This window comes from Pelodiscus sinensis, chromosome Z, assembly GCF_052426305.1.
Source record: "Pelodiscus sinensis isolate ZL-2025 chromosome Z, ASM5242630v1, whole genome shotgun sequence".
Taxonomy (NCBI): Eukaryota; Metazoa; Chordata; order Testudines; family Trionychidae; genus Pelodiscus; species Pelodiscus sinensis.
Window position 1 is genome coordinate 8,447,689 of NC_143085.1, and position 23,652 is coordinate 8,471,340.

A 23,652-nucleotide genomic window follows, 5' to 3' on the forward strand; every position below is an offset into this window, starting at 1 on the left:
CTGTGACCAGTCCCAGTGACGGGGAACGCAGGGCTCACACGAGGGAACCCCTGTGACCAGTCCCAGTGACGGGGAACGCAGGGCTCACACGAGGGAACCCCAGTGACCAGTCCCAGTGACGGGGAACGCAGGGCTCACACGAGGGAACCCCAGTGACCAGTCTAGTGACGGGGAACGCAGAGCTCACACGAGGGAACCCCAGTGACAGGGAACGCAGGGCTCCCCCCGGGCAGACAGTGGCGGAGCTGGGAAGGGACAGGCGAGTCCTGGCTCCCCGGAGCGCCCCGGGGCGGAGCGCGGCTTCCCGGGCGGCGGGTCGCTGCGGGGCGAGGCGGGCGAGAGGCGGGGCGGGGCGCGGCGCGGGGCGGGGCGGGCTGGCGGCCCCAGCGGGCAGTGCCGGGCTGGCTGGCGGCTCGGGCACTGGCTGAGCGGCGCCTCTGCGTCCGCGCTTTGCCGCGCACCCATGCGGGTCCCAGGCTGGAGCCCGGCCGCGCTGGTCCTGGCCGCCTGCCTGTGGCAGCTGCCGCCGGGCCGGGGCGCTGCAGGTACCGGAGGCTGCCGTGTATGGGGGGCGGGTCTGGGCGGAGGGGGCCGCGGCGCCGGGTCCTGGCTGGCCCGGCCCTACCCGGCCGGCGGATCCTCCCGTGTCGGGCAGTGCCCCTCGGCTGCTCCAGCCTGGGGGGCGGGGAGGAAAGCCCCCCCCCCGTTCCGCCAGGCCCCCAAGGGAGCTGGGGTTGCACGGAGGGTCTCGCGTGTGACTGCCCCCCTCCTCTCCGGGAAAGCAGAGAAGCTGGACCGTCTGTTGGCTTCTGTGCTTTAGCCCTGCCCGGCTGCAGTCACCCCCGAAAGAAAGCGGGTGCGGGAGGGACGTCTCGGCATTCCCGTGGGAGTGGGGAAACTGAGGCAGAGAGTCTTCCCAGGTCAGGGGCCGAGCTGGGAACGCTAGTCCTGCTCTGCTGCCGGGGTTCCGGAGGCTCGGTTTGGTCACCACAGACGGTGGAGTGGCATGGAAGTGTTCTTAACCTCCATTGTACAGCTGAGAAGCTGAGGCACAGAGAGGTAAAGTGAGCTGGCCAGGTTCACAGCCGCAGTCTGTGGCAGAGCCAGGAATAAAATCTAGCGCTCCTGACTCCTAGCCCCGGTGCTTTAACCATAAGGCCATCCTTCCCTTCCGGATCTGTGGCCAGCTGCTAATGGAGAAACTGAGAAGTGAAGGGTTCATGCATGCTCCCACCAGGGTGATCCCTTCAGTGCAAGGCTGGGATGCCCAGTGTGGAGGGAAGTTGCATTGACACTGCACCTGCAGTAAATTCAGTAAAAGCTTCAGTCCTCAGGGTTCTCAAGCTTTCCTGCATGATCAGTGATCCCACAGGAAGGAGTGTGTGAACTTTCACCTACAGTTACATAGCTGTTGCAGGGCTTCCCCAGATGTCTTGTTTGACTGACAAGACAATACCTGTTCCCTCATGGAAAAGCCCTAAAAGTGTTCCCATTATTAAAACTTTATGGTACTTTTTTTAAACAACTGAATATGTACTTCTGTGTCTGATCAAAATGCAGAAGTAGTGGCAGTGACCATAGACCAACAAAAAGTTACAACAGGCCAAATACAGCACTTACCCGGGACTCAGGAAACTTGCTGTCTAACTTTGAGCAAGTTGCTATCCTTCCCTGTGCCTCAGTTTCCCGTATGTGAAATGGAGATCATTAGTGGCTTGAGAGAGATGGATGGAGCTAGTGTGTTGAAAGATATGTATAAGGGCTGTATCAGAGCAAGCTATTTTTATTTATTACAAATAACATACCGAGTATTCATGATAGATTTCGATGCTTTCCAAAATGGGCAAATGGTGCCATGCCCTATGGAACAGAAAGGGTCAGAGAAGCCAGTTTCAGTACTGCTCTTCACTTCCACTTTCCACTGACTTCACTGCTATTGTTATTTGTACATATTCTTGAATTTTGGTAGTGCCTAGAGGTCCTGATCAAATTGGAACTCCATTGAGCTAGGTCCTACTACTATGTCGTGTTCTACTGACCCTACCCTGAGGCACTTAATATCGAAACAGAGTGAGAGGAGAAACAGAAGCATAAAGAGGGCAAATTAATTTGTACAGCAGGGTAGTAGCAGCACTGAGAAAAGAGCCTGGGTGTCGGGATCCCTGTAGCTCACTCTCTGTTAGGCAGCATTTGGCCCATCTCAACATCTGGCTTTTAGCAACTGGCTAAGGTCAGCTAGGGAGTGGATGTTAGGACTGGGAATGGAACACAGCTCTTCTGGCTGTGTCTCTCCCCTGGGTCCAGAAGCACAATGATTTACAGCTAACTCGGACCATTCACTTCGCCTGCACCTCCCTGCTGTGCTGAACGTGTTTGCAAAACAAGCTCCAACCAGTGCTGAGGAGTGATTAACTACCTATAGACATAGCCTCAGTGCATATGAAAGAGCAAACAGGGCACTGTTCTTGTCAGTTCACCTTCCTTGTTCTATCCCCTTCAGCTTGGTAGCAGTTGTGCAGTGAGATATGTTATCAGGGCTTCCGGTAAAGCACAAACAGGAGAGACTTTTTTACCAGATTATCTATTGTTTCTCTCCCCCACCTCCCTGCTCTCCTCCTTACTGTGTAAGTAGCAAGACTTTCTACATGGAGACAGTTTTAGGTTTGACCTGGGAAGACCCCGCCTGGGTAAACCAGACTCCAAGAACTCTTTTCTGTTTCTTCTAATCTGCCTGGTTTAAAGTGCAGGGCTGGCTTTGCTGCTAGGATACAGTGTCTTGATGGGAGTTCTGTTTGCTTGTGTTGGTCTGTCAGAGAGAGGACAGGGTGGTGTATATTGTCTTCCAGCTATTACTGATTCTGGAGGAATATTACTGCAGCCCAACCTGCAGATGAGAGTAGCAACTGGAGCTGTTATAAAGGAGGAAAATGGAGGTAAGACAGGGAAATATGGCTGTGAATGATGAGATGGGTCCGTGGTTCTGAACCCTATTCAGACCAGATAATGTAGACTCCAGTCATGGCTGGTCCTCCAAGCATTGGTCTCAGGACCCCTGGTAAGCTCTGGCTCCTCCCAAAATACTCAGTTGTACTGGGAGAGAGAGAGAGGGAGCAGCTAGCCTTGTACCATGCATTAAAAGCCCAAGAGGGGTCCTTGTGTCTGCTCACTTGTCAGAACAAGGGCACTTCAGCTGCCAAATGCATCCCAGAATCTCTTGCCCTGGTTTTGTAACAGGATTTCAAAGTAGCCACTGTGGCAGCTGTTGAAAAGAATGGTGGGACAGACAGCCGAGACCCAAAGACACCCCCCTGGTGCAGCTGTGCAGGGGCTGCAGATTTCGTGGGCAGATACTCCAAGGTCAGAGACAAATGTTTTAGGACAGGCTTGATGGTGAGTGACTAGCATGGTCCCCGAGTTGTTCTGGCAGCATGCCCCCTGTGTGGCACTGTAGATGTCCCCCTGCTTAGCCAGGGATTCAGCTCTTATTTTGTTTCACAGAGGAGATGCTTGTCTCGAGGGGTGTATGTGGAAAATCATGTGCTCAGGGCAATTCCCCTGCCAGGCAGCAAAGGGGAGTGTTAAGAACACACAGGATGGGGCACATTCCACACTCTCCTTCTCTGCGCAGGAACAGAAGAAGTGATCGTCGGGGAGGCCGGAAAGAACATCACCTTGGTGTGCCGCAACGCATCCCAGCGAGCAGGCGAGGTGGACTGGTTCCACGGCGACCCTACCACTGTGCCTCCACTCTTCTCCTCGAACTTCACGCTGCCGAAAGACGTCCGCTTCTCCTTGGTGGACAGTAGCTCTCTGCGTATCACAGCCCTGCGTCTCCAGGACCAGGGCAATTACACCTGCAAGGAAGTGCTGAACCAGACGGCCCGAGAGCACAGATTGCAGCTCCTGGTAGCCAGTGAGTTCCTCAATGCGCCATGTCCTGTAGCTGCAGGAGGCTTGTCCTCATGGAGTCCTAGAGGTTAAGGCTAAAAGGGACCACGTGTAGTCTGATCTTTACATCGCAGGATATCTACACCACCCAGTGCCCACACACTACATCTAACAACTGAAATGAGACTGAAGGACACCCACAGGAGAGCAGACAGCTACGGGCTGTGGCAGAGACTGGTGGGGGAGGGGACGCTGAGGTGTGCCATTGCCCGAGATCCCTACAATGGCAGGGAGAGGAATAAATGAGAGAGACCCAGATAATCCAGTCAAGGGTCTTGCCCCCAGCACTGCTCCCCCCTCCCAGATTCCTGCCAATCTGACCTAGAGGAACATTTCCTTCCCACCTCCACATGATGAGGTTGGCCCTGAGCATAGGAGAGAGAGAATGCTTGGGGCCATCTCAGAGCCCTGGCGGGACCTACAGATGTGGCCTGCCGTTGCAGATGTGCAGGAGGTCACATGTGAAATGGCAACCTCCCACTTCCAGGGCACCCCTTGGGGGGGTGGTAAATACCAGGCTCGGGGACTGCTGTGGGGAGCGGCTTTTGGGGATGAGATTGAATTAGCCAGGTGAAGGGGAGAGGGTCTTTAACCCACCCCCGGTCCAGGTTATTTCAGCTGAAAGGAAACCAGTGATGATGCTGCAGCCCTGGCCCCATAGGTGGGCTCTCATTGCCCCCTTTTTGCTGCCCCTTCTCCTCTCCGTGCTGCTTTGTGTCACTCACAGACTCCCTCCCCAGAGAGCTGTCCCTTTCGAACGCCAGTAACATGTTTGGGCACAGGCAGGTTAGCTCCGTCCAGGGGATGACAGGTGATGTGAGCAGAATGAATGCTTGGGGCAGGCAAGTCGGGAGACAAAGCCAGTTGCACAATTGAAATGGGGAACACATTTGGCCCACTTTGGGCTGCTACCCTGGTAGTCTGCCCCAGCTAAGCCAGATTGATCAGTGCTTGGATGGCAAAACACAGGCTGTGGCTGCAGGATGGGTGCTGTTCATTCAGCAGATGACAGTTTTCCCACTGAGTCAAAGCCCTGTGGGAGATGAGAGATAAGACCAAGGACCAAGCTGCCTGTTCCATCTCCTTTGGCACTTGCTGTGAGAGTACGACCATTAGGGCCAAATTTGAGTTGGAGTAATTGCTTTCTGCTGGTTGAAATTGCCCTTGTGGCTTCAGCTCTGGACAGAATTTTAACTCCCCATCCTCAACTGGTGTGCAATAGAGCTGTGTGTTGCTAAATGGCTACTAAGTTTTTCCCCAGAAGTGGCTGCATTTCACTGGTGAAGGTTCCTGTGTGTGTAGTCTGAGAAGCATGTTGGAATCCGGTGGAATTAAGGGCATTGTGTAACTATATGATTAATTTAGGACACCTGCAAGGGGGTCTTAGTATTCCTCCACTTCCAGATTCTGCTTCCCACGTCTTCCTGTGTCTGACCAAGTCTTCTGGATCACTGCTCGGATGTCTGTAGAACTGCATCCAGAGTTTTGCCCTCTGCTCCCTGGAAATCTAGCGTTGGTGGGATGTGTCAGGATTGCAGGAGGAGAATGCAAATCTTAAAAACCCTGCACCTAGGCAGGTCCCTCCTTAATCCCCTGCAGTTGCCTACTGATGTGTCTCACCTCTCACGTGGCAACAGCTACCTCTAGAGATTAAAGGGGAGCATGGGCTATCTGCCAATATAACTGTTACCCAATTTGGCTTGGCACAGGGGCTACAATGGGGACTGATCCCCTAGGGTAAGGCTGGGCAAAATACAACCCGGGGGCTGGATCTGGTCTGCCAAGCCACTCAGTCTGACCCGTAGACCATCCTGCCGGGATCCTCAGGGACATGCAGCTGTCTCGGTTTAAAGTGCAGTCCATGTGGCTCTCTGCTCTGCAGAGAGGGGCAGGCTTTGTGTGATCTCCTGGCCCCCAGCCCAATCCTCCGCTCTTGTAGGCTGGGAACAGTCCGTCAATAGAAATTGACCTCAGCTAATCTCTCAGCTCCTATTAGCTGGAAAGAACCAGCCAATTGGAGCTGAGAGATTGGCCTGGGATGGGGGCAAAATAAGCCTCTTCCCCCTCCCACAGGGAACAAGCTTGCAGCTCTGAGTGATTTGGGGCTGCAGCAGGCAGGGAGCCCAGCCTGCCTTGGGGGTGCTACAGGCTTAGGTAAGTGCTTCCCAGCCAGAGCCTGCCTCTGGCACCCCTGCCTCTCCCACATCACAACACCCTCCCCAAGGTCACCATCCAAACCCTCTGCACCCCCTGTCCCAGGTCACAACCCCCTCCCAGACCCTGTACCCCTCCTACACCTTCCCCAGGCCAGAATCCTTTCCTGCATCCAAACACCCTCCCAGACCCTGCATCCCAATCCCCTGCCCCAGGTCACCCCCTACACCCTCTGCTGTCTGCACCCGCTTTTCCCCTCCTCCCAGGTCACAGTTCCCTCCCAGGCTTTGCACCTCTTTCTAAAGCCCCGTCTCCAGCCCACAATCCTCTCCTGTACCTATACTCCCTCCCTGACTCTACACCCCAATTCCCTGACACATGTCACTATCCCCTCCTTCACCTCCAAACTCCCTCTCAGACCTCACACTGTCTCCTGCACCCCCCGTCTCTTACCTTGTGCGCCCTTCTGCACCCAGCCTCCAACCTAGACCCTGCAGACCCTCCACGGAAAAGTGCCGCCCTTGGCCACTTTCCAAAATCTTGGAGTGCCCCCCCCCACTAAAAATTATTGCCCACCCCGGCCTAGGATGAGGACCGTGACTACCACTTCTATTTACTGCCCCACTGAGCAGCCTGGTCCATACTCCCATGATGTAGCTATGGCTGTCTTGGAGCCAGAGGAGTAATTTCTAGCTTGCGTAGACACATCTGTGCTAGCTGCTGGAGTCTGTACCTAGGGGCCCAGCTGGGATTGCATAAGTAGTGGAGTAGTCACTCTGCTACTCTGAATGCACTAACTCAGTCAAAGCTAGCATATCTGATACTGGGATTTGCACCCAGCTCGAATGAAGACCTACTCTGAGATGAGGGAGACCCTGTGTCCTGTTACCTCGCTCATGTCTGCATAATCCTTGCTGCTTTCTTCCTCATTCACTACCTGCTGTGCACAGGCTATTATATCTTTTGTATCTTTCATCTCAGCCTTATTTCCTGTTTGTGTTCAGGGTGTTCCTCCAACTGACAGCAGCTGCACCCATTAGCCCAGAGCAGCACTCCCAAAGCTCACGCAGAAGCGCTTTCCCAGTGCAGGGAATTCCAGCAGGGTTTTGAAATGAGCAGCTGATTTTCAGAGTATTGAAATGCAAGAAAGAAACCTTAGGCTGCTATGGCATGTGGGTTAGTGGTTTGAGCATCGGGCTGTTCAGGAGAGACTCTAGAGTTTTAATCCTGGCCCTTCCACTGATTCCTAATGATCTTGGGCGAGTCATTCAACGTTTCTGTGACTCAGTCTCCCCAGTTGTAAAAGGCAGGTAATTATGTAGCCATCTCTTAGGGCTATTTGTGGGCCTTAATTATATACACTTGGTCAAATGCTGTAGACTTGGTCTGTGTTATCATTGCAATGGGGTTGTATGTTGGTTTTTTTACACAAAAAATATAGAAGAGGATCTGATTTATAGATTTCCTATTAAAAAATTGGATCAGGAGTGTGGAAAACTCACTTTTTTTAGTTGATCCAACAGAAGGTTGAGGGTAAGTTGGTCACTGTCTACAACAGGGGTGAGCAATAATTTTTGCAGGGGGGCTACTTCATCACGAGCTGGCTCCCGGCTCTTCAGGCAGAAGAAGTGGGGCTGAAGGGCTACAGAGAGAGAAAGTAGGTGTGTGAGCATGAAAGAGACACACTCTGTGTGTGAGAAACAGACTTGTGTGACACACAGTGAGTGTGTGTGGCACAGAGGCTGGGAGTGTGTGTATGTGGCAGTGTTCGAGTGGCATGAAGACTATGTGGTACAAGTGGGGGGGGGCAGGTTAAGTGACACAGAAAGAGTGTGCTGGTTGCTGTTGGGTTTCTGAAAGAAAACTCGCTCTGTCTCGTTAAAATAGGGAAAGCTGCTTTGCTCTGTTGTCTCCCCCTTCCCTGCTCTGCAGAGATGGAGTATTGCAGGGGGACGTGAGAAGTGAGAGAGAGAGAGCGAGCGCACAAGCACTGATATCTTAGGAACTCCCCGAGTCACTTACCATCCATGCTTCAGACTGCAGCAGCTCCGCTGTGTGTCTGCCTCTCCTAACCCATTGCTCTGCAGAGATGGGATACAGGGATTGGGGTACAGAGCAGGATGGGGGAGGGGCAGCGTTACACATGCTGCCAGCTGTAAGTCTGCATCTCTGCTCATCAGCTGGGTGGGCTGGAGAGAAATGCTTGGTGGGCCAGGCCCGGTCTCCAGGCCTGATTATACCCACCCCTGATCTACAAGGATCTACAGTAGGGAGAGATTCCTGACAGCAGACAATGGATTAACCTAGCAGAGAAAGCTATAATGAGGTCTGGTGGTTGGAAGCGAAAGCCAGACTGACTGAGACTGGAAACAAGGGGCACCCTTTCCACAGCCAGGATCATTACGCATTGGAAGAACTTACTGAGGAATGTGATAGTTTCTCCATCACTTGCAGCCTTCCAGTTGACATTTGAAAAAAGATGATCTAGCTCAGCCAGAAAGAAGTGAGTTCTCTGTTTTGTAGGAGGCCAGACTGGGCCATCCGGATGGCTGCTTCTGCTTTAAAATCTAAATGATAAGGTGACAAGTATTAGAGAGAACTTAGCTATAGCACTTAAGAGGGGTTCGGCTGTGGCTTTAAGCCATTGTCCTGTCTTTCTGATGGTGCAGGGACTCGGGACTTAAGTGGAAATGCACGTCCAATCTCTTGAAAAGTTTGTATTATTTTGGCATCGATTTTTGGCATCAGCTCCCTTAATTGTAAGCTAACAAAATGTTTGTGCAGCAAGTGGAGCCGTGTGCAGGAACTTGTTAGTGTGGACCATCACAGGTCAGGATGGTTCTCCAGTGGCTGTTTTGAAAGGTGTCTAAATGCTAGTAGCAGTATACTGAGGTAAGTCCGCAGTTCAGAAACTAATAGAACATGGGTGTATCCTCATGCTCTGTCTACACTGGGAAGGTTTGGCAAGGAAAGTGCTCTCGACATGCAAACATGGCCAAAAGTGAAAACCGGTCAAACTGTTTTTTCTGCCTCCCATTGTCGACATTTCATGGCCACATTGCTAGCTCCCCTGTCGACAGAGCAAAGTGCTGTGGGTAAGCATCCCACAGTGAAGTGTTGTGGGAAGGCAGAGCTGATCCCTGCACTTCTAGGGATTCCCTCGTGGTTCTGTGAGCTCTCCCTGCTGAGGAATGTCAAAGCAGCACAGCTGTCTCTCCAGTCTTCGCTCTGCCGCTGTGTCCCTCGTGCAGGTAGAACAGAAGCAGTCCAATGATTTGTTCTTTGTTCCCCAAATGGAGCAGTTCACCCAGCTGGCAGATACTTGCTGGGACTTTGAAAGGGGAAGGGTGCATGCCTGCAGGGTAGGAGTGTTAGCTATCATATAATTGAATAGTCATATAACCACACAGAATCTTGTCAGTTACATGACTATTCAGTAGTCCCTGGGGATGGCAGCCAGTGCACTCCCAGCCCCACTCCAGGTGAGCTCCCTGCTGTCCCATGCTGCTGCCTCTGTATCAGAGGCAGCAGCATAGGGTGGCAGGGGGGCTGGTCTGCAGAGGGAGCTAGTTTAAAAAACAGCTCCCCTTGCAGACCGGCTGTCTGCCACCCCATACTGCTGCCTCTCATGAAGAGGCAGTGGCCCAGTGTAGCAGCAGCTAATGTGCATGGGGAATCTGAGCTCCCCACGGACAGAGGCTGCTCCAGGAGATGTGGAGAAGCCATTGACGAAGGGGAGCTCAGACCGCCCCATGCACAGAGGCTGCTTTGTGGCAGCCTCTCCTATCCCCACCCTCCTTCCCAGCTGCTGCCTCTGATAGAGGCAGCAGCATGGGAAAGGGGGCAGGCAGCACTTCAGAGCCAGTGCTCGGAGGAACCAGCTTTTAAGCTGGCATCCCCCAGCACCAGCTTCTGCTTCCTCCTCACCTTTGCTGCCTCTGATACAGAGCCAGCAAAGGGCGGGGGGAAACGCATGTTAATTGATAAATTTAGTCTTATTGATTAATCGTTTAGTCGACTACTTGTTGACATCTCTACTGCAGGGCAGCAGAGATCACAAAACACTCAGCCAAGCCATCAGGGCAGGCATTGTGGGATACTGGGGGAAGCCAGTTCTCTCAACAACACAAACAGCTGGGTCCACATTGGCTCTTTGTTGACAATAAAGGTAGGGAAATAGACAAAAGTCTCTCACGGGAGTGGAAGTTCTTTGTCACAACAACTAGGTGTTTTCCCCGACAAAAGTCGCATTGCAGTGTAAATGGTCTCGCTGTTTTGTCATCAAAAGGCAGCTTTTGGCAACAAAACGTGCCAATGTAGACAAGGCCCGGCACCAAAATGCAGCACTTTTCTGCAGTCACCCTAAACTCAGGTACTTGGACCCTGAATAAAGTTGTGGAGTAATTTCTGATGACTTGTGCGGGCAGGTCAGTTATATTAACTCCAGCAAAGGTCAGAATGGCTCTTGAGCTGGGACAGAGGAATTTCTACAACTAGAAATGTCCAGTTTTGGCAAGGAAGCTTATCCTGAGTCACTGGAGTTACCAAGAAAGCCAAATCCCAAGAAAGGATAGGTTTGCAGTATGGAAACTGGTCCAAGCACGGTGCAGTTTTCACCTGCTTCCAACTGCTTTTCCCTAGATGTTTGTAGGACGTGAACGAGCCAAAGAAAACGAATGTTTGTTTATACTAGTATGCAAATGATCTCTGGCTAAGCCTTCTCTTATCAGTCAGAGATGGTTCAGGCTGTGTTCCTGGCTCTGCTACTAATTCCCTGTGTGACTCTGAGTCCCTGCCTCAGTTTCCCCGTTTAAAACACAGATAATAATTCTTCCAGCAGAGGACTCCAATGAGGCATAATATATTTGTGTTTAGAAAGTGCTGTGAGCTCTCTAAGCAGGCATGTTCTACACCAGGGTGAACATTTTCCCTAGCATACATGGTTGATGCTATTTCTGAGCCAAAGAAACAACTGTCACAGCAGATAGCCTAACACTGCTACCTAACTCCCCGTGTAACAGAGAGGAAAGGGAGGCTATGGGTTTGCTACACTCTGTACCCTCCCGAACCAGCTTAGTGGAAAAGTCCATGCTCCTGCCCAAAGGAAGTAGACACTCCTTACCTAGAAGCTGCTTCGGGTAAGGGCGTTGCAGGTAAACTGTTGTTGTAGTTTTTGCTGATGGATTTATGTCATTTCTTAAGCCACTTGGATCAGTGCCTTGCAGAGCAGCACTCGGATTGCCTTTCCCCTGTGCTCGGGCCTGTACAGACGGTAGTGCTGGGCTTTGTTTGACAGTCCCTGTGCCAGCAACGGCTCTTGAATTAGGAGTCAGGTTGTGTAGGCTGGTAGTGGAGACACAGTGTGCTAACCCTGAAATCCCCAAGACTGTTACTAGGGGGAGTTGTTTGATTACTGTTTTGAGGGCTAGAAATGCACCAGGCTGGATGTGGAGCTTAAAGAAAGCAACATATAGGCCTGAACTAAGGAGAGAGCAACTGCTGAGAGCAGCCCCCTGTCCAGTGTTCCCCCACCACATCCTCTTATCCCCTGAAGCGATCTAGATGGCTCTTGACTTGCTGTACCTGCATTCAGTTCTTTCGCTATTTGAATCATAAACAAACTGAATCCTGATTGCGACCAACCCAGCAGCCCTGGACGGAGTCCAGAAATGGCTTTTCCTGCGCCCCCTGCACTGTGGAATTTGCTCCGACTGTTGAATTGCAGTTTGCACATTGATCTGGGGTGGAAAACAGAGCTGGCATTTGCAGCAAGCAGGAAAGGGCTAGCAGGATCAGGATCCAGGGGCTCATTGCAAAGACCCTGATCCTGCAAGCTGACGACCTAGGCTCCTGTCCTGCAAGCTGTCCTGAGCTCATGTGGAGTGCGAAACTTCAGCTGCTTCCTGCTGAAGGGCTAGGCTGACAGGGTGCTTTTTGGCCAGGTGCCTTGAGAAGCACTCAAATTTTGGTGGCCTGTGGCCTGGCTTTGGGGGTTTCTGCAGATCAGGGTGATTTGTGTCTGTCCATTTTCCCATAAGGTCTTTAAAAGCCATTGGAAGTAGACATACACAACATACAAAGGCACCGTTGGGGGGTGCCCGCTTCAGAGCTCGTGAGGGGCCCTAGGTAACCAGCATTCCCCAGCTAAATATTGGGCAGGCTTTGCCCAGAGGTAAGCCTCAATGTCTGGTTGGTGGTCAGTATCAAGTGGAGTGCCTCAAGGTTCGGTTCTGGGGCTGGTGTTGTTCAACAACTTTATCAATGACCTGAATGAGGGGATGGATTGCGCCCTCAGCAAGTTTGCAGATGGCACTAAGCTAAGGGGAGAGGTAGATATGCTGGAGGGTAGGGATAGGATCCAGAGTGACCTAGGCAAATTGGAGGATTGGGCCAAAAGAAATCTGCTGAGGTTTAACAAGGACAAGTGCAGACTGCCTGACTGGCTAAGCCGCAGTTTGCAGAAAAGGACGTGGGGATTCCAGTGGATGAGAAGCTGGATATGAGTCAACAGAGTGCCCTGATAGCCAAGAAGGCTAATGGCATATTGGGGTGCATTAGCTGGGTTGATTTAGTTGGGTTGGTCCTGCTTTTAGCAGGGGGTTAGACTTGATGACCTCCTGAGGACTTTTCAAACCCTAGGATTCGGTAAGGTAGCACTTTAGGCTGCTTTGGGACAGCTGCTTTGTTACACATCCCAGTCCTGTTGTCTCCTTGCCCTTTTCAGGTGGCCCCAGCAATGTGACTGTCAGCATCTCCCCCTCCACGTTGCTGCCCAATGGCACAGCATACGTAGACAAACACAACACTGTGCATTTCAGCTGCACCGCCAGCGACACCCATCCAGAGCCCACAATGGAGTGGATTTTCCAGCAGCCCGGTTTGTCCCCAGAAATGTTTACCAAGGTCAATGGCTCCTCCACTGTCTTCACCCTGCAAAATCTGTCCTTGGACTTACAAGGGAACTACACGTGCACAGCAAGGAACCCTCTCAGCGGTAGCAGTCGGACCTCAGCAAAGGAACTCCTGGTCTATTGTGCGTAAGAGCATTTGCAGTGATATGGTCTGGAGAAAGGAAGGGGGTGTTTTTCCCTGCCGGGGAGGGGAAGGGTCTTGATAGTCACACAACAGAGGATCAGAGGGTAATCAGTATCTTGGCTTTTGCCACCTGAATCCTCCTGGGGTGGGAGTGGTTTGAATCTCCCTATCCAGATATACCTCCGCTGTGCTTGGGAATCTGATCCAGGATAGGCGTAGTGTGTGAATCAGGGTTGAATAGCTGATCCTGGTGTGTGGGCCACCCATGTGACCCTGAGCTAAACTTGGGCCTCTGGGAAAAGACGTACGACAGCTCTGCTCATTTCCACAGCACCAAGCAACATCCCACCTTGTCATCTAACTGAGGTCATTTAGCAAGAGTCTTGCCAGTTTTCTGCACTCACTCGGTGAACCGAGAGAGGTTCCACGAGTGAAAGTGGATTTTGAGATTTACCGTGCGAGGTGTCGGAGCGGTGTTGGTGCCAGGGGATCAGAGAAATGAGATGGACAAGGGTTTATCTTGTATTGGGCCTACTTCCGCTGGAGAGAGAGAGACAAGCTTTCTAGTCACACAGAGCCCTTCAGCTGTGAGAAAGGTAATACCCCATGCTGGAGAAAAGCTCTGTCTAGCTCTGCAACTTGTCTCGCTCGCCCACAGATGTTGGTCCAATAAAAGCTATAACCTCACCTACCTTGTTTCTATATAATTTACTGACCAGTAATATTGGCACAGTGCTCTACAGGGGTAGGGCCCCACGCTCCCTTGGGGTAGTTGCTGAGAAGTCAGTGGAGCTCAGTGAATATATGATGCCTGAGATCTGGCCCTCAAGGGACTATATAAGCATCACAGTGGGTCAGAGGAAGGGCTAAGAGTGATTTCCAAGACACAGTGCTATATCTGCATCAGCTAATGCACAAACTAAAACCAATACTGTTCTGCACAGCAGAGGGTTGATTCATTGCCTAGTGTTTAGTGGGATGGCAGAGGCTTTCTTGCTCCCTGTAAGAACTGGGATGAAATTGTCTCAGACTTTTCTGCTGGGGACCTCATGCTGGTGTGTGCTGCTAAGAAAAAAACATGCATTCCTTCCCCCCCCCCCCCCCCCAGAGCATTGTGGAATTGCTGGGAGGGAAGTGAGACATGTGGGAGGAGAGACGCACCAGGAGATTTTGGAAAGGAATCAGGGGAACAAGCATACCTTCTAGGCCAGGGCTACTCAACGTTAGACGCCCCGGGGGTCACAATGATACTCACAGCATATGCCAAGAGCCACAACTTAAGTGTGGTTGCATATCCGTGCAAATAGCTTCTTTCACACTGACGGGCATGAATACAAATAAGGCAAGACTACACAACACGCAGGCCCCATTTAAATCAATTCTGCTGATATTAATACAATGCAATAGTTACCTGATTTCCACCCACATGACAGCACTTTTAATGAGCAATGACAGTCCAGGAATTTAAGTATTAAAACACAGATCAACAGAAAACCGTTATGTCGACTCCGTTTTTGTTTTGACTCCCACCTTCAGGCCACATGTTGAGCCCCACGTAAACCCAAACTGTACCCTGGGCCACACACAAGTGGGCCGTGTGTTGAGTAGCCCCGTTCTAGGCTAAAGTGCTGGGTTGCCCCCATTATGGTTTCATGGCCTGTTTTTTCTCAGCAGTGTTGAAGGCGTCTTAAACCTCGTGCTCTTTTGTTGTTAGATCCCCCGCCGTCAGTCCCAAGGTGCTGGGCTCAGACTGCCCAAGTGGGGATGATGCTGCAGTTGGTTTGTAGCTGGCCCGGGGGATACCCACACCCCATCCTCCAGTGGACAGAAGAGGAGCAAGACCTGGAGAATTCAAGCTGGGTCGTTAATGCAACAGGCACTGGGGACACCCATGTGGAGACGCTGAACAGCTCTCGCCTTTTTCACGGGAAGGAGTTCAAGTGTGTCGGGAGCCACATCTTAGGGCAGGGGACAAAGGAGCTGACCTGCACTGTGCAGATAAGTGCGTCTGCCTGTTCTTCCCTAGCCATTCACAGACCTGGGCATGTGGGGAGCCAGGCTGCTGACTTGGCTCCGTTGAGAGCCCCGGACATGGGTCTGAGGCCAGCGAGTCATCCAGGGAGTGGGGTTCTCTCCTGTCCAGCACTTCCTGTCATCATTCCGGCTGTGCAAAGTGCAGGGGGAGGGCACGCTAGACAGCCAAGGTGGGAGCATCTGAGGTGAAAGTAACGTACTTTGCAGGGCCCAAGGCAGATGGGATCAGAGTCCGTAGCTCAGAGCCTCTGCCTGGGTGTCGCTTGAGATGGTCCACAAGCACACAGCCACCCCGACATGCACGCGTTTGCAGGAGAGGGGCTGAGAATTTAAAAAGTTCCCAATGTCACTGGGGACCTTGGAGTTTTGGTCACCTGGTCTGAGACCTCCCAAAGGAGATGTGAGATGCTAGGATAGGGAAGTGGGGGCCCTGAGGGGTGCAGCACCTGGGCCAACGTTCCCGCCCCCCCCCCCCCCACAGGCCAGTGGCAGAGCCACAAATAGCTCTTGAGACCCAGTAAAGGGCTCTGCCCATTAGGCCATGCTGCCTCGCAAAGGAAAGAGGCCAGTTCTGTTTCAGCAAAGCTGAACTTTGAAGCTGGGCAAGTGCTTACGTGCTTTGAATCAGCCCCAAGAGACTTGCCTAAGGTCAAAAAAGGCAGCCGAGCAGAGCTGGGAACCGAATGCAGATCTCCTGGGACCCAGGCTCATGCCTCCTCTAATTATTTGGCTGGGCAGTGGCTTCCTGTCAGTCATAGATCCAAGTCTTGTACATAGGCCTCTATGGAGAGATTACTTGAAAGTTGCTATAGGAGCATGGGATCTTTGTACTGTAGGGCTACGTCTAGACTGGCATGATTTTCCAGAAATGCTTTTAATGGAAAAGTTTTCCGTTAAAAGCATTTTCGGAACAGAGCGCCTAGATTGGCACAGATGCTTTTCTGCAAAAGCACTTTTTGCGGAAAAGTGTCTGTGGCCAATCTAGACACGCTTTTGCGCAAAAAAGCCCCGATCACCATTTTCGCAATCGGGGCTTTTTTGCGGAAAACAAATCTGAGCTGTCTACACTGACCCTTTTGCGCAAAAGTTTTGCACAAAAGGGACTTTTGCCCGAACGGGAGCAGCATAGTATTTCCGCAAAAAGCACTGATTTCTTACAGTAGGAAGTCAGTGCTTTTGCGGAAATTCAAGCGGCCAGTGTAGACAGCTGGCAAGTTTTTCCAGAAAAGCGGCTGATTTTCTGGAAAAACTGGCCAGTCTAGACACAGCCTAGGATTTTTATCCTTCTTCTAAGCTCCCTTCCTCCCTCTGTTTAGAGACTCCTTCTCTGGTGACAGAACCACTGAAGACCTGCTTTGTGGGTGGCACCGTGACCCTCACGTGCCGGGTGACGGAGAGCAACCCCCCTGCGAGAATCAGCTGGCTTCGGAACCTCTCCCACCCAGAGCTGGAGATCCAGCCTGGCGGGAGGTACCTACTGGTACAAGAGGGGAGCGTCTCCAATCTCACCATACAGAACTGCTCCCATGGCATTGACGAAGGCTACTACGTCTGCAAAGCTGAGAACCCGGTGGGGCTGCGGGAAGTCTACGTGTCCCTCACGGTGAAGAGTAAGTTAGCAGTGCTGGGGCTGGGGGTGAGGAGAGGAGCGTGATGGGAACCGGAGTAGTAAGTGAGTCTCTGATGTACTGCCCTGGACTTGTCTCTTCTAGGGGTCCCCTAGCACAGAGAGATGTAAATCCACAGCGAAAAATGAACTTATGGCTCCTGGTTCATCGTTGCCTTCCATGTACCACTGCCCAAGGGAGCATTCCCGGTTGCACGTGGGCAGTGGACAATGGCTGGCCGAGCCGCAGTCCTAGTTTGGTGAACGGGTCAAGTTGCGGAGGTGGCAGGGTCAGTGTGAAAAATGACCCAGTTCTTCCATCCCGGGTTATAAACTGGCCAGGTGCAGGGCAGAGTCTAGGTGAGAGACGCCGTGTATGGCTCAGCTGAGTGACTGGTGTGGTCCCCGCGGCAGGTCTACAGCGGGTGCTCCTGTGTAGCCGTACTGAAATCTGCTCAGAGGGAGCCTAGCCATGGCACATGGACGTGGTTTTCGTGTGCGCGATGGTGACCGGGCGCCCGGGAGTGACAATCCCATAGGCTGAGCTGCTGCATCTCTTTCCTCTTCTGCACAGAACCGGTGAATATAGTCGGGGTGGTGGGGGCAGTCGTCATTCTGCTGCTGCTGGGAATCCTGGTCATCTCCGGAATCATTTTATACTACAACCCCCTCTTGTGCCTGAAAGGTAAGAGGAGATGGCTCCCTCTGCCACTTTTCCCAGCCACAAGGTGCACAGGTGGGAGCTTTGCTTCTCCTGATCCCGCCGGGCGCAGCTTGTAATCCTGGAACCACACCCTCCCCATCCCGTTTACCTGTGTCCACCGCAGATATGCACACCTTACCCCTGCATCCGCTTTAGGAGCAGGGGCAGAGGGACTTGCTCAGCTGACCAATAGTGTATGGCATTGGATGACTCTCCAGGGGACCTTGCACAGTCCTGGAGCGAGGGTGCATCCTGTGCTAAATTCTCTTCCCCCTCTCCTGCAAAGTTACTTCTCATGCTGTGGTCTCCTCAGTCCCTGAGCAAGGCACAGCTGCCTTCTGCCTGCTCCAGTGTGACAGTGCCACCTTCCTGAGCACTTCCAGCATGTTCCTTGGCCATATGTCTGCGTGGCAATTGCCTGGGACAATCCCTGTTCAGTATAATAGACAGAATTGCCCAAGGCAGCCAGCAAGTGATCTTATCGTGAAGCTGACTTTGCTTTGACTGGGGAACCATGTTTATGAAGGTCTCTAAAATCTCTTTTCCCCTTCCCCTTCTTATTTTCCTCCCACACAGGCAGCATGTTCAGGTGAGTGTTTTCTTACCCCCAAGCTCTGTGCAAACCTCGCTCTATCTGGAACCGGTCCCCGATCTCTGTGCAGACCTTGCTATATCCGCAGCCCGGTCCCCGATCTCTGTGCAGACCTCGCTAAATCTGCAGCCCGTGCTATATCCACAGCCCGGTCCCCGATCTCTGTGCAGACCTCGCTATATCTGCAGCCCGTGCTATATCCACAGCCCGGTCCCCGATCTCTGTGCAGACCTCGCTATATCTGCAGCCCGGTCCCCGATCTCTGTGCAAACCTCACTATATCTGGAACTGGTCCCCGATCTCTGTGCAAACCTCGCTATATCCGCAGCCCGGTTCCCTATCTCTGTGCAGACCTCGCTATATCCGCAGCCTGGTCCCTGATCTTTGTGCAAAACTTGCTATATCTGCAGCCCGGTCCCTGATCTCTGTGCAAACCTTGTTATATCCACAGCCCGGTCCCCTATCTCTGTGCAGACCTCGCTATATCTGCAGCCCGATCCCCTGTCTCTGTGCAGACCTCACTATATCCGCAGCCCAGTCCCTGATCTCTGTGCAGACCTTGCTATATCGACAGCTCGGTCCCCAATCTCTGTGCAAACCTCGCTATATCTGCAGCCCAGTCCCCGATCTCTGTGCAGACCTAGTAATGTCAGCAGTCCAGTAGACTTGATGTGGTTGTACCTAGGAAGTACGCTACCCAAGGTAGGAGTTACTTATTGAAATCATATGCTATGGTGAGTGCAGTTGTAACAATGTCACACCCTCCACAGAACCAAGGGCCGAAGGCACAGGCCCCAGACGCTTGAGCAAATGGGGATTCTTTGTTAGCTGTTGCTCATAGCGAGATCTTTGTCATCTGTGGCGTAGCGGGTAGCAGGGGTGAGATCACATGCATGATGCTACCCCAAGTGACACTGCTGCCGGAAACAGCAATGTAAACTAGCGATGTTCAAAATGGTTTATTTTGGTAACCGTGTACCCATAACAATTCTTTGCGGTTACATGGTTACTAAAATGCACCCCGCCCCCCGGACCCACTCCTGGGGAGCCTCCTGCCACTCAGTTGCCGCTTCTGTGCCGGCGGAAATAGGCTCACACCGCTGTCTCTGGTACAGAAGCTGCCTCTGTATCAAAGCAGCAGGCAGCTGCCCTGCACGCTCTTCATTTGAAACTCAGACCAGCGGGCTGGGTTATTGGTTAAACCATTTGCCAACTAGCTGCTAATGCCCCTGGTGCAAATGCCTCTCTTTCTATGTAACGCAGGGGTGTCCAAACTTTTTTCAAAGAGGGCCAGATTTGATTAAATGAACATGCGTGAGGGCCGACCATTTTGCCTGATGTTCTTTGAACCATTAAAATTAAATGCAAATTAACTATTTTATGCAAAGTTTATTGCAAACGGCATACTTTTCATTTCGTCACATGGATGACCAATCTAAACAGGTGTTAAATCACTCTGCCTTTCATATCTGAAGGCCAGATGAAAAAAAAAATCCAGGAAGCTGAAATATATGTCAAACATTGTAAAGTACATTACATATTATTGGTAATAAAGGTTGTCTGTCAACTTTTAAGTTCAAAAAATATGAACAGGAACATAACACCAAGTATACATGTTGTGTCCAAATATATTTATAACTGATTTAGACCAACTGACATTAACTGAGATTTTACAATGTATTCATCTCAATACATATGGATTCGTTGGGGGCCATAAAAGATAGATATTGCCAAATTACCTGTGGGGCCATATTAAACCGGAACATGGGCCGCAATTGGCCCGCGGGCCGGACTTTGGACATGCCTGATGTAACGAAATAAGCTGTGGGAAAGAGGGATTGATAAATTAATGGAGACTCCTTGGCAGTCCTTGTTATGCAGCGTCTCTGCTGGAGGAGGCCTGGGTTTTAAGGCTCTTCACCTGCTCCCTATAAACAGGCTGCATCTGCCTCGACTCTTTAATGTTCAGGGAGTAAATAAAAGCAGCAACGAGCTGCCTCACTGGTTTAGAAATGGCCTTCTCCAAGCCCCCAAAACAAGAGTCTCCCTGGGGTTGTCATGTTCTTCACTCCAGCTCCCTTTCCTAGTGCATATTATTCCTCCCCTCCCCTTCCGGGTTCTGTCCCTGGCTCCACACTTGTGTGGCTTTGGGTGACTTCCTTCCCCACCTATGTGCCTCAGTTTCCCCACCTGCAAGATGGGGAAAGTACTCTCCTCACAGGGGCAGTATGGGGATTTATCCATGAACTTGCTGCAAAGTCCTATCAGCACCGTGGCTGCCAGTAGACGCAGGGCATGGTGCTTCCCTAGCAGCCACAAGTGCAGGACTTGACAGAGTAGCCGTAACAAGCAGCGCCTTGATAGCGACAAAGATAGTAGCCGCCAGGGGGTATGGGGGTTGGCTGAGGACTGGAAGCAAGAAGGAAGGAGCAGCCCTGCAGCATTCTCAGTCCTTTGTCCTCCTGATCACAGGACTCAAGACTCGGATGATATCTTTGTGCTGGTGGATTCAGAGGGAGAAGAAGAGGAGGAGGAGGAGGCGGAGGAGGAGGAGGAGGAAGAGGCACCTGACAACTCCAGTGTGCATCGTGTGACGGCTCTGGTGAATGGGAACAACATCCAGGCTGGTCATATTACTGAGAGTAAGGCTCTTGCTGCCCCTATTAAGCTGCTTGGTAAAATTTCTCTGGGTGGGAGAGGCCACCACTTCCCCCTGTCCCAGCTCAGAGAGTGGTGTGCCAGCAGCAACAGCAGGGGGTAGAGGACAGGGGCAAAGGGCAGGAGGAGAACTGATGGGCTCCACCTCTTCTCTCCACCCGCACGTGCTGCCCAGACTCACTCGGCTGCTCAAGTTAGAGGGTGAGTAAGATTTTGTCATGGATATTGTTAGTCGAACTCATGGACAGGTCACAGGCAAAAAGAAAGTTTTACAGAAGCTGTGACCTGTCCATGACTTACTAAAGATATCTGGGATCTGCAGATCTCCACACTGCCTGGAGCGGGGAAGCTGCCCAGGGACTATAAGTATCCCTGCAGCTTTTGCAGCCCCCCCACATTCCCCGTGGGGGGGGGGGGCAGGAGCTGTAAGATACCCCAGCTGCCCACAGCTCTGGGAACCTGTGGTGACTAGGAGCTCGGAGTTCCTGCCACTGGCAGATCTGGGAGCTTCCACCACCTCGTGGGTTCTCTGTCCCCCATGGCAGCTGTGAGCTTGGAGGTCCCTGCAGAGTACCCCACTGTGCCTGGCAGCTTAGGTCTGCACAGGTTGGCGGCCTGCAGATTCTGACCACTGCAGGCTGAAGTTACGGCTGAAAGTCATGACTTCTGTGACTTGGTCATAACCTTAGTGATGAGGATTATTTATATTGTGAATGTCTTGAGACCTCGGTCAGGATCAGGGCCCCCTTGCTGAAGGAAGAGCTTTCACCTAGTGAAAGAGCGCCCCAGCTCTGAAAAGGAGCTAACCATCTGCATGGGCAGACAGAGGAGGGAGAGGAGGAAAGGATCGTAGTGAGGTTATTGCACACTCGGGGCTTGCTCGCTCTTTCCTCTCCCTTGGATGAATGCTGCTGCAGTGTAGTGCCCTAGCAGGGAAAGCCCTGAGTACTTGACTTGGCTGGGCCAAGACTCTGGGAGTGTGCTATAGTCTCCTGCCTTGTCATTTCTTCTAGGTGACAGCAGTGAGCTGCATTCTCTGGAGGAAGGGGAGAGAGAAGAGAGGCCAACTATGCAGAAGCAAAATCTCCCTTTTCTTGCTGAACTGGATGGAACTGTGGGTGGAAGTTAAACTTCAAGCGCATCATTGATACATGGCTGCATCTAGGCTGTTAAAAATTCCTGCAGTGGGATTCACTTGATCTGGTTTTTAGTTTTTGTTCCCTCGCTCCATCCCTGTTTTTCATTCCTTCATCTCACATGGTTCCTTTTTCTCTTTATTTTTGGCTATTTTCTTCCCTTCTCTTCCCTTCTTCCAAGTGCAGAAAGTTTTCCTTTGTCTCAGGTTTTTTTGTTATTAAGAGGAAGGTCAGAGGCAGACAGAGTTCAGGAGGAATGTGTCTGTGCTTCAAAAGATCTTGTCCTGTGAGTACCCTCTTCTTCTCTAAGCTTGCTGCCGACTGGCTCCAAGACATGTATGGAAATAACAGGAGGGCAGTTCTCCTGGAACCGTGAAAAAGTTTAAAGGCAGACCCAGCAATATTCTCGTATGTGCAAGATGCAGCAAATTCTAGGAGGGTGGGGTAGGTTGCAGAAGTTTGCTTCCTAACTGCTAGAATGTACAGAGGTCGTTTTTTATATAAATGTTTGGACACTGGCAGGGAACGACAGAATGTTCTCTGCTGTGTGGCTTTCCCAGGGCCACCTGGCAATGTGGTTCTGCATTGAGGACATGAGAAGCCCTCGTTGAAACTTTGCATGTGATTTTTAATTCAGAGACCTGACTCCATGCTTAAAAGCATCATCTTGGCTCCTACTGCAAGCTCTGCTGAGTGGGGACAAAGAAGAATGTTCTTGTGTTTGACACAGGATCTGGGTTCTGGTCCTTCTCCTGCCTCGGACTTCTTGCAAGGAAAGTCTTACAGGTCTGAGTTTTCAAAAATGGCCACTAATTTTAATGCCTCAGTTTTGGGCTCCCCAACTTTAGATGAACGTCAGGAGCGGCAGAACTCTAACTTGTCCATATGCCAGGCCCCTTCCACTTCAGCACTGTTGTTACTCTGGGGAGCAGTGTGCTTACAATGGTCTATGCTCATCTAAAAATCACACAGGAATGTACCCTCAAAAATGCTTAAAGAGTGGGGTGAGCCGGGAGGGCACAATGGGAGTGGGTAGCTTGCTCATCAGAGGCCGGAGATGACCTCAGCTAAACCTTCATATGCAATAATGCAGCTGGTATTTAGTCCTCATCTGATGGCCAGTTGAGTGCTGCCCTCACCACAACTGCAAAGAGCAGCTCTCTCTATATTTTGATAACAGAGAATGTTCCTAGTGGTTTGTGGATGTGATTTTTTTTTTTTTTTTTTGGTTTATGAAATTAAATTATTTTTCTGACAAATGTGTCTGCTATCTCTTTCTGCCTGGAGGGGGAAGCTGTCCCTTTTCTGAGACATAAACATATGTAATAACACAGATTAGTTTATGGGTCTTGCTGGACTGGGACTATAGCGAGAGGTGCCTCTCCTGGGGCAAGATAGCTATACCAATACCTGCACAAACCAGGAAATGGTAATGTTTGTCAAGCTCATTAGTGTGCCTTTAAATCTGTTTGCACCACTTCAGTTACACATATACAAAACTCTGCTGGGGCTCTCTGGTTAGAAAGAGCTGAAGTTAATTTCTTAATGGACATCAACCATGTCTATATGGGTCTATAGAGAGGGCCATGCAGGAAGCTGCACTGGTTTGGCTAAATGGCAGGCAGCTGGTGTGAGGAAAAGGCCAAATACCCTATGTGCAGATATTCAGTGTGGTGGGTTGCTCCCAATTTTATGCCTCCCCCCCCCCCCCATGACATGCTTGACATGAATAGAAGCCCCTGTCTCCAGTTGTGGGGAGCTAGGCATAGTTTCTGCTGAAGCTCCA

At 51.5% G+C, this 23,652-nt stretch overlaps 1 protein-coding gene across 2 annotated transcripts; it reads left to right on the top strand.

Annotated features, from left to right (window-relative positions):
- The first annotated feature begins 375 nt into the window (after positions 1–375).
- VSIG10 (V-set and immunoglobulin domain containing 10) lies at positions 376–23,143 on the top strand. 2 transcript variants are annotated; one of them, XM_075898149.2, is made up of 9 exons: positions 377–545; positions 3,629–3,913; positions 12,827–13,135; positions 14,852–15,139; positions 16,488–16,781; positions 17,352–17,462; positions 18,057–18,069; positions 20,545–20,714; positions 21,744–23,143. In XM_075898149.2, the coding sequence occupies exons 1-9, from the start codon at positions 464–466 to the stop codon at positions 21,857–21,859; spliced, it is 1,668 nt and encodes a 555-aa protein (XP_075754264.2). In that variant the 5' UTR covers positions 377–463; the 3' UTR covers positions 21,860–23,143. The 2 variants fall into 2 exon arrangements, with proteins under 2 accessions (XP_075754263.2, XP_075754264.2); XM_075898148.2 differs by lacking the exons at positions 20,545–20,714; positions 21,744–23,143 and adding an exon at positions 2,847–2,933 and having other exon boundaries at positions 376–545; positions 18,057–19,583.
- The last annotated feature ends 509 nt before the right edge of the window (positions 23,144–23,652 follow it).

What these genes read in the sequence shown, in the direction of transcription:
- VSIG10 (XM_075898149.2), top strand. Translation starts at nt 464, where the DNA reads ATGCGGGTCCCAGGCTGGAGCCCGGCCGCGCTGGTCCTGGCCGCCTGC. An exon ending in AAAGGAACTCCTGGTCTATT is followed by an intron (nt 13,136 to 14,851) that starts GTGCGTAAGAGC and finishes TTTTGTTGTTAG; the next exon opens with ATCCCCCGCCGTCAGTCCCA. An exon ending in CGTGTCCCTCACGGTGAAGA is followed by an intron (nt 16,782 to 17,351) that starts GTAAGTTAGCAG and finishes TCTTCTGCACAG; the next exon opens with AACCGGTGAATATAGTCGGG.